Source organism: Cyprinodon variegatus, unplaced genomic scaffold (genome assembly GCF_000732505.1).
Source record: "Cyprinodon variegatus isolate N-32 unplaced genomic scaffold, C_variegatus-1.0 Scaffold90, whole genome shotgun sequence".
Lineage (NCBI taxonomy): Eukaryota > Metazoa > Chordata > Actinopteri > Cyprinodontiformes > Cyprinodontidae > Cyprinodon > Cyprinodon variegatus.
Window position 1 is genome coordinate 522,498 of NW_015150543.1, and position 10,743 is coordinate 533,240.

Consider the following 10,743-nt stretch of genomic DNA (forward strand, 5'->3'; position numbering starts at 1 on the left):
GTAGCCATGTGTAACGTCAACACCTAAAAGAAAAAGAAAAGGGCTTTGCGTAGCCTGTTTCAATTTACTTCAACCTATCGATTCAGTTCATTTCAATGCATTTTGCCCAATTCACAATACATGTCATCTGAACTATATACCTAAATCATAATTTATTATTTACCACATTTTAAACAGTTTCTCGAAATCTGTTTGAGAATTTGATTTAAATGTACCATCTTATAAGTTTAAACATCATATTAATTTCCAGCAATATAGTCTCTGTAATATACTAGATAGAAAAAAGTGATAATAATTAGTGTTCCTCCAAACACTTCCTTTTATTTCCTTTTCCTTTTACAAACTCATCCAGTTTACTTTGATGTTTGAATTGCTTTTTAAGCTTATAAATTAGAGCTTAGAAAAAAAAACTTTGTTATAATCGTTCATTGAGCATAATTGAAAGTCTAGTTGAAAAAGGTTTGAATTTAGTTATTCTTACTTAAAATTTTAACACAAAAAATACTATATGGTATAGTGATGTTTTAATTTAACATCACTTACCTGTAAAGTAGATGTGGGTTAATTCAATAGAGAGCCATTCTGTGTTTTTAAGTAAAAAATGTAAAATACAACATTAGTTATAAACTTATGTGGAATATTTTTATTCCATTTAAGGATATATTGTAGTCCTAGTCCTATAGAAATTATTTCACATATCTAAACAGCTGTGTATAATCTAGAACTACTTTCTATTAAAAAAATGGCCCCAACACTGATTTGTTGTATTTATTTAAAAAAAACAATAATATATATATTTTTTTATTGCTTAGTTGTATTTTGTTTATTCCTCTTTCAAATATTAAACTTAATGCAGCAAATGTGTGGTTGAGTTTATAAACGGCGCTGAAGTGAATCAGTGAGGAAAAAAAAAAAAAAAAAAAAAAACTTTAAGACACCTTTGAAGAAAAGAAGAAAAAAAAAACTGCCACTAAAAAAAAAGAGACTCAAGTGAGGGTAGATCAGAAGTAAATCACATCAGAGCTTTTAAGTCCCAGTTTTCTTGTCTTTAAATAAACACGCATTATAAGCTAAATTACTCGGTGGCACAGAATTAGTGGAAATCTCAGTGTTAGACTTTAAATGATAGAAATTCTCATCTCTAGAATATCACTAAACGGGTCTATTCGGTGTGTGTTCTGTGTCAAACGTCATGTAGCCACTTCTTATGAGAAAGACATCAGTTAGAATATCAATGTGCATCCATTGTGAATTGCAAAGATGATATTGCTGTGATTAACCCTCATTATCACTCCGCTCAATAGCATCTCAATATCTGTATCAGCTTTGTGCATCAAGGGGAGGAAAACTATCCAATCAGCCAAATGTGTTCTAGCATCATGGGCATGAATGCATTGTTCCAAAATAATAAACAAAAAGATTACACAATTATTTTCAGAACTGAAGATTTTGACTGCAAAAATAGCTTAAGAATGTTAGACTTTTCTTTGAAAATCCCGTTCTCTATAGTTTCAGGCATCACTGTTGGGAAAGTTGTTTAATGAAAGGCAGAAGGTCTTTTTTGAGCCCTGCATCTTAACGCTGGGCTTATTTCTTATCAGAGTTTGTGACGTGCATCAATTTTTCATCTCTTAAGATCTTTGAACTCAGACTAACCTGACCTCCCTGACCTCTAATCAGTCAAAGGGTTACACCGATTGTATTTTTTGATCCGAGTAATGATGCTGATGGAGAGAAACCACGCACAGCTACCAGAACCTATGAGGTCATCCAGAGGTGCGTAAAGGCGGCCATCTATAGGGATGCAAATGTGACCGACTGACTGACCACAACAGTACAATGGGAATAACAGGAGCTTGGGGTAGACAGTGCAGCTGCCCCCATTAGCTTTAATCACTGGGTTACATAAAAGGCAAAACATCATCATGCTGCTTGTGTCAGACAAGAGACAAATGCTTCAGGCAACTTCTGTTGTTCAGAGGATTGTTTGACCGCAGTGAGAACTTGACAGTGATTAAAGAATTGTTTAGAGGGACAGATGGGTCAGGGGTCACGAGTGATAAGTGAGGTCACAGAGGGCTGTAAGGAGTCTGGTTCATCAATTTGGTCTGTGACTTAGCTTGCTCAAAAAGCCCCAAATTCTTTTGTTTTATGTTTTTTTTCTCTATCTGAATATTGAACAGCTTTTTTCACAGTTTAGCCAAGCTGTTTATCACATAGTTGTCAATCACAAAAGTCAAATGTGCTCTTCTTCAAAGTGATCCGCAGACATAAGATGGTTCAAACCTGTTTATTTGACTCTGATTCAATCATTTTTGAATATTAAAATGTATTTATTTTTTTAACACTAAGCAAACCGTATGGTTCAGATATATTCCTTTAAAGATATGAAAAGCTTTTTCTAATTACTTAGAGTTGGAAAAAAGTTCCATTATTCATTAGTAAAATTCTGATTGTACGGGACACATTGATCCACAGTCCCGTATTTCTGTATATTCAATTGTAAATAAAAAAAAAAATAAAAGAAATATTTATTCTATAAGAAATAAAATTAAAACACCTATGTTTTTCGGGGCTACTATTTTACTAGTTCAATAAAATGACACCTAAAATTCACCTTATTAAATTAAAAACGTTTAACTGGTATTTTGATAAACATATTAGTTGATGAGTCATATGTAACATTACAAATACATACTCTTGCTAGTGCAATTGATATGATTCAGTGTGGCTAAATAAAAATGCGTACACAAGAACTTTTAGAATTTGTTGGTCATCAGTAATGGAATAGTTTGTATCATCAGAATAGAACATTGAAGTTTGTGGTTATAAGGTTGCAGAATGTCTAAACTAAGGCCTTGTATAATTAGTGTGCTATTCAGGGTGAGGGTGTTGAGGTCTGGATGACTTTGCAGCTTTCTGAAGCTCTTTTCAGTGTAACTGAATGCTTTATGCTGGTTTAAGACTAACGAGGATGTTTTAATGTGTTGGCTAACTGGGAATACTATGCTTATGTTTACGAAATTAACTAATTTAAATAAACAAGGTCATACAGTATGAGATCTTTTGAGGGTTTAAAAATCAAAATATCTACCAGTTATTTCATGCACAACTTCAAAGGGCCTCTGCAAGTGTGAACCCGGAGTTTGGAGACTGAGAGAGTTCAGACTACAGAGAGGGGCATCCCCTGCAGGTTCTGCCTGTAACACCCCTCCATATAGTGGCGTGTTGTATGCTTGGTGCCTGGGAGTTTTATTAAACCTTGGAGTCCAGACTCTCCACAGCCAAATTTCTGCTCCACTGTAATATCTCTATCTGACCAGTCTTTAAGGAACACATGACTTACCAGCAGAAAAGAACAACATCCGCCCCAAGCTGATGTCGCTCGACTGGTGGTGTGGTAGCTATATGAGTTAACTATATTTTTTCCTGTATTAAAGAACCCACAATGTGCAGGAAGGATAAAAGGAGGAATAGTAGTATTATCTTTTAGTTTATAGCCTTTTCAGATTATATGTTAAATGGTTCACTTGAGATGTGAAAAAAAACCTCAGCAAACTCTCTTACTATAAGATGTATCGATAGAAGTAGAAAATTATTATAATAATCTCAGAATCATTTCCAGACAGATATTTTTACTTAAACATGAAATATTGCCATTTGAGTGGAGTTTTATTGTACTCAATGTAAGACAAAGAAAGTAGTTTTTGTCCACTTTTATTCTTTAATGACCAATATTTCTCATATTCAAGTGTGTATGAAAAAAAGTCACTGGTTTCTTAAAAAGCTAAATACAATAAGCATTAGATCAAGGCACATACAAGACTGGCCAAAGGGCATAAAATGCACTTTGGTTTTTTTAATTGTAAAGAACCATTTACTTCAAATTGTGGCAACAAAACAGTGTCCATTGGAAAATAATACAAAATAATACTCATGGGGAATAAGGAGTTGCTGACATGACGCTAATTCCTTTGAAGCCAATGAGCTCTGGCTTTTTTTGGACCTTAAACAAGTATGTGGTACATAGTACTAAAGGATGCCGACACTGTCATTTGGCCATTCTTCTAATGGGAGATTCTCCTTAAGATCAATGTGCTTTATGCCCTGTGCTGTGGCCTACAATCCTATCAGATACATTAGAACCCTGCTTTGCTGTGTTTTGTCTACCTGCAAAACAGAACAAAATGACACACAGAGCAAAGCAGAAATAAAAATATCATGGCACCTCATCATTAGTTATTCATAGCCACATATCCGGTGAATAGTACAGTAAAATTCTTGGTCCATAGTAAGTGGAGATAGCTACTCTCTGCTCATTCTTTAAGATCCTTTAATACTCCTGCTTGGTGAATTTGTTCATCATCTGTGCCTTACAATACTTGACTGTCATTTTTTTGCCTTTTTGTTTTTCTAACAGCCACAAAGTTAAAAGAATGACCTGTGCTTATACTACAAGGTTTCCTAAAGTCTGATTGTTCAACACAGCAATGAAACCCACTTTCACAGTTGACAAGTCATCATATCTTAATAGAACACAGAGTTTCTTTAGTCAGTTGGTAACCTTAAGCAAAGAAAAAAACAGTACAAATTTTCTACAAATCCCTAAAATATAGAATTGCATTTGATAGTTCAGTGACAGCCTGGAACTTCAGTCTTCTCCGTCTTCATAAAATGTCCTTAAATATAAATTATATGGCAAATGTACAGAACATTGCTTCCAAAGTCTCATATATCCAGTGTTTTGTAAAAGTCTTGCTGCTCTGTTTCAGTCGCACACTGCTTTTGAATGTCCGTGTGAGTCATCATGAATGGGAATGGTCTGAGTCTGGTATTCCACTGTCTCTGTAGCTCCTGTTGTTAATGCTGTTCTCATTATGTGGACTCTTGTATAAACTTAAGCCATTTGGGGGAAAAATTGTGTGTATCACAAATTCCTCCTTGGACACAGGCAGATGATTTATAGGTATCATTTGAAAAGAAGTTTCTCTTATTTCCAGAATGGAGTTGTCCTTCTTAGTGCCAGCCTCAGCATAGTCGTCCTTTCTCCGGCGACCTTTGTTATAGGTGCAGTTCCTGGAAAAAAGCGACCCATTCCGGTGAACATACCAGCACACCAGTGCCAGCATAATTATTGCCAAAAGAGCCACGGCACCTCCGATGATAGCAGCCAAAGGCAGACTGGAATTTTTATAAGGCTCTTTTTCCTGTTCCCTATTTAAAGTTGTAGTTGGTTGGTAGGATTTGTGAGGTCCGGTCTCTGTCTCAATGCAAACAGGGGTCTCATCTGACAGGTAAATATTGCTGGTCTCCATGGGAACCATGCATATTCTATAGGCAGAGTCAGGCTCCAGTGCAGTGAGCAGATACTCTGTCCTTTCTCCCTGCACAATGGTTTCAGTGATGGAGCCAAAGGCAGGACTGTGTCCCAGCTTTAGCCAGCTGAGCCGCAGGGCAGTCATGGGTTGTGACACTCTCCATGATATGTGTATTGCGTCTGCACTACTTGATTTCACACTGATGGTTATGATCTTTCTCCCCGAAGAGCTAGTAGTGCTGTGGTAATTCTTACTGATGTCAGACCCTTTCACCACAGGCCTTCTGGTAACAAACGATGGCCACTGGGGCTGTGATGGCCGTAAATTGTTGGAGACTGTGCTTGTCTCATATGTGGAGAACAGTTCTGACTCTGTGCAGTCAAACATCTCTGTGGTCAGATCTTTAATAGCCATGCCTTTGACCTTATCTGGACCTTGGCACATGAAGCCACGTACATTCACCTTTGATGGCAGCGACCGCAGCCAGTCCCTCACCCACTTCATCCTGCAAGTACACTGCCAGGGATTGTTTCTCAGCAGAAGATGTGTGAGATTGTCCAAGTCTTCAAACACACCCTGTGGGAGGCTACTTAGGTTGTTACCAGACAAGTCTAGACGATACAGCTGCCTCAGGTAGGCAAAAGCCCCTGCTGGGACTCTGTTCATGTGATTATCTTGTAGGTGCAACTTTTCCAAACTAGTACCTGGCAGGTTAGCAGGGGGTGAGGTTAGGGAGTTCCTCACCAGTGAGAGCTCGGTCAAGTTGATCAGGTTGATGAAAGCCATTTCTCCAATCCCTCGGTTGTTCAGCAGGTTACCATCTAAGACTAGTCGTTTCAGATTGATGAGATCTTGCAAAGACTGCTCTGAGATGGAAGAGATGCGGTTGTCATCAAAGCGTAGCTCCTCGATGCTCATGGGTAGGCCTATTGGGATGGTACTCAGGTGGTTTCGAGAAAGAAAAAGCAGTCTCAAGTGATTACTGTCCCTGAAAGCTCCCTCTTCTATGCTAACAGCTGATACAGAGTTATCATCCAGGTGAAGTTCCTCAATATAAGGAATCTGAGCTAATGAGGCATGGGTGATCATCCGGATGTTGTTCTCCTGCAGGTGGAGCTCTTTTAGTCCAAGTGGAAGATTAGTAGGAAACTCATCCAGATTGTTGCAGTAAAGATAAATCTTCTCCACATTTACAAGTCTGCGGAGCTCTGTGGGGATCCCTGAACTCTTGATACGGTTGTTTTGCAGATAGAGCACTGTAGCATCCGGAGGCATCCCCGTAGGTATGGAAGTCAAGCCCCGGTCATTACAATATATGAAGGTCCCATCGCAGCGACAGGCTGAGGGGCATGAGGCAGAGGTCACCAAGGGATTAGCTAGACCCAGCAGCAGCCCAATCCTTATGAGGAAGAGGACAAAAGACTTGCAATGACGTATCATCTTGAAGGTGCGTATCCTGGCAGCCTAATCACTCAAAGGGCCCTGGGGAAAAAATGCAGAAAAGACAGATTAATGGACAAGGCCCTGAGAGAGGGAGCCAGATTCAAGTTTTTGTAATTGCTGCAGGTTTTAGAAGCTGCCTATAGCACTTTCTTGATTAAGTAACTGCTGAAAGAATCATTTAGCATTTTCCATTTGACTGATATGAATTGATTATGAGGATTAGAGAGCAAAGGCATTTCTTAATGTTTTACTTAATACTTTTGCAGATGGAGTGTTCACAAAAATTTGTGCCGTTATGTCAGTGAATTGAATGTCAAACCCTTAAAGCTTTAAGTGTATAACATGTTGAAGTTTTTGCTTGTAACTTCTCAAGCTGTTGTACAGTTTTCCTTCTACTGACCTTCCAGGTAAACAAAAAGTTAGGCACTGATGATGGTGCTGACACCACTGTGAAAGTAATGGATTGAATTCTCTCATTTAGTGGTTTTCTCTTTCCACCATTTGTTGTCTCAGTTGTAACTTCATACAATTTGGGTTTTTAGTTCACTAAAATCTTTGCAATTTTCAATGCATTTTGTACCAGACAAAGCACTAACCTGCTTATTTAGTCTGTCTTTAAAGTTCGCAAGATAAACCTGAGCTTTATACATTTTATGCACCGCCATATTATTAATGTTGGCTGCAGCTGATCTGGGCTTTATTCTAAGAGAGTACATTTCACATATACAGAATAATAAATCACGCTTTCAATTAGGCAATGAATAAATTTTGCCCTCAATGTGTATTCCAATCATGGGATCTGTTTATCTTGACATCATTTAAAAAAATACGGATCTTATGAATAAAGCAAGGACACAAAGCAATCTTTATTTACCATACCTTTAGACGAGGTGATAAATCCTTTCCAACGAAAGAAAAATCCAATCAAGTTTTCTTCTTAAATTTGCTGTTATCCTCACTGAAAGAAAACGTTTGTCCAAGGGTTGAATGGGATTTAGTGATATCCTGACCTGGTCAGTATTTGCCGAGCTGATCCTTGTTTGGACGATGACCTCTTCTGTGTTGTCAAAGGCTCATTCTTTCAATGCCTTTGCCATGGCAGATAAGCCAGCAGAAAAAGCATCCCTTCTAACTAAAAAAAGCAAGCACCCTTAGGTGATTTAAAAATCCCGACGGCTGTTGCTGTAGTCAGGTTCAACAGCCATAACAGCCTGTTAAATTTTTTGTATTTTTATAGAGATCCGTGAGTTGGATGGCAAAGATTCCTTCCTGCCATCAGGCCTGTCAGACATGATAGGTTGACACAAAGCTGGTCTGAGCCATGCCAATCCCCATGGCCACAGGCTCAATCTTGGCCTGTTCGCTTGTGTCGTCCGTGTTTTCAGGTGACCAGAATCCTCTTCTACCTTGTTGAGCCAATACACACATTAATCCAGGGCTCAGGATCTTTTTCCTGAAGCGGTGTCCCTTTCTCTAAGGAGAAAAACAGGACAAGTTGCTTATCGTTGTGGGCCTGGCCTCCCTCATGCGTCTGCCGCTTGAGTCCCCCTCTACACCCTTCTCACACCTGGGACAGTGCTCTGAAAAAACAAACACAAGAGTAATATTTAGATGATGCATCAAGTAGTGATTTTGGAATTTATAGTACTTCAGTTATTATGCACATATTAGTAATGGCTTGTTTATATTATAACTTTAAATAAGTTATATAATAAACACCGGAATGCTCACTATTGATTAAAACGTATATCTTGTAATTTCAGTTAACGTTAGTATTTGAGGTAATAGTAAGATATTCGCTTCTATTAGCAGCTATCATTTTATGCTATGCTATTACCTAACGTGCTATCCGCAACGTCTTACTATGGCTAACTTACTAGCTAGTTTGACCTTATTTTAAAACTCACGTTAACATAATACACATTATTTGCTATAGATGACAGAGCTAGTATTTCTAAATTATGCTTTTTCTTTTTCAAAGTTTTATGATAACTGAGCTAGAGTTTAGATTCATGTTCAGCATTACACACATTTACTGATGTAGTGTGTTACTGTAGGTCCAAATAAGGTGATAAATATTTATGTAGTCATCTTTATGAGTTCTGGGTGCAATAAAATATTCCTCAGAAAATGTTCTAGTTTTAGATTAAGCAAATGTCTTGTTCAAAAATTGTTTTAAACTTTGAAATATGTTATCAAGTAACAGATTTATTATAACCATCTAGCTAAATTTACCACAATGAATAAGTAAAAATGAATTATTTCTATAAACCAGAGCATGTTTATAAGAGTTGTGAGTTAGGGTTAAATATCTAGAAATTCTTTACAATGTGAGATGGGAAAAATCCCTTCTTTTGTTGCCTTTTAGTCCGTTGACCTTTTACTCCCAGTTACTCTAAATAACCAAATGTTTTCTATGGAGATGGAGGAAAGAATGCTTGTGCATGCAAAACACATCTGTGATCTAGACCCCAAACTCAACAATAGAGGAGGGTGGGGCTCATGTGCCCTTCTCTCTCCGCTTCAATGCATAGCTGAGCTCCAAGTATTTTGCAAGAAAACCAGTCCTGTGATTAAAAATAAAGCACTCTGTCCAAATTCTTTTGCATCAGACAAAAACGGATCCAGTCAGAGCTTCATGTAATTACTCACACTGTGAAAAGCACCAGTGACAAATGAAGTCCATTTGAATTTCATATCAAGCAGGGGATGGGTATTGCATCCCACCAGGCTGCCCCTAGCTACTTCGTGTGACCCTTTACGCCCACCCCATCCTCTCCTTACACAGACCGAACGCCGTTTTTTTTTCTGCTTGCAAAAATAGATTTCCTTTGCCAAAATAAATGTTGCCTTTCCTCTCAGAACACAATAGCTCTGTAACAATCCGTGTGCCCTTATGGCGGCTACCGTGCGCTGTAAAACATTCAAAGGTAAATTAGGAACAAGGGGTCCGGCCGTTTAACAGTTGTAACCTCTGACAAGGAGAAGATTAGGGAATTGAGAGGCTTGTAACTCGATTACAACTCCTGAGATGCTGTCTCATAATAACAGCCCCCCTTCCTTCTGTTCCATCTAAACATGGGCGCTCTCTGTCCAGTATTGCATTAGTAGTAGATTAGAGTCTGGCTAGGAAAAAAAAAGCACCAGATGCGACCTCCAGTAACTTGTGGAATAAGGGAGTCTGATGAGGGGAAACGAAGATTAAATACAGTAATGGAGTTTTAAAAAATGGCAGGATGATAGAGGGATATGCGTCTGTTGGAATGAACTCTTAATGCAGCACTTAATCGGGCTATTTCAGTTCGAAATGTGCTTTAAAAAAAAAGTTTCAGGTTTTATGAATATTAATAGTATGTAAATTAAAATTGTACTTAATTACTCTACAAAGAAAATAATTTTTTGATTGTAATACAGCATCTACACTTTAGTCTGGGGAAGGTTACCACTATGAAGATACACCAAGGTTTAAAAATGATTTAATTAGATGCTGAAAAGTGGCCAGATGTGTTGGATTTGTCCTCCTACAATTCCTTTTTCATTTTAAGAAAGACAAAGTTAACAGATTTAGGTTGCTCAAAACTGTATAGAGAAACTATAAAAACAAAGCCATCATTTTTACAATAAGGCTGCTTTAAACGTACAGCAGTTATTCTAACTTATCAACTGACTAAAGATAATGTGCTAAAGTAATGTAAAGTATAACATTTGCTTAAAAGAACTTGAGGCATAATTTTTTGTTGTTTATGTAACTTTATAACCATATTTATAACATTTTGGTTTTGAAAATCATTAGATTATTCCTAAATTTTTGGACAACCTGCTATTAGAATCTCATACTGGCCTGTGCCAAGCAGCACTAAGTTATTTTACTTTATTTTTGGCAGTAGGACTGTTAAAACCTTAGATAACACTCTGGCTTATGTCTTGTCGGAAAAAATGGGGATGTAATTTAACCTAATGTTGATTATTAGTGTGTGGTATG

The 10,743-nt window shown here is 37.6% G+C and overlaps 2 protein-coding genes across 2 annotated transcripts in view; one reads left to right on the forward strand and one right to left on the reverse strand.

Annotated features, from left to right (window-relative positions):
* Nucleotides 1-10,743, forward strand: part of LOC107084010 (O-acetyl-ADP-ribose deacetylase MACROD1-like) — a 583,486-nt gene that overhangs the window by 98,339 nt on the left and 474,404 nt on the right. The gene's annotated exons all lie outside the window — the stretch shown is intronic.
* Nucleotides 3,687-10,743, reverse strand: part of flrt3 (fibronectin leucine rich transmembrane protein 3) — a 10,307-nt gene continuing 3,250 nt past the window's right edge. The window contains exons 2-3 of the mRNA XM_015373655.1: nucleotides 7,641-8,341; nucleotides 3,687-6,800 (exon numbers count right to left, since the gene is read on the reverse strand). Of these exons, the coding sequence (XP_015229141.1) occupies nucleotides 4,806-6,758 (1,953 nt within the window). The 5' untranslated portion in view covers nucleotides 6,759-6,800; nucleotides 7,641-8,341 and the 3' untranslated portion in view covers nucleotides 3,687-4,805. The remainder of the gene's footprint in view (nucleotides 6,801-7,640; nucleotides 8,342-10,743) is intronic.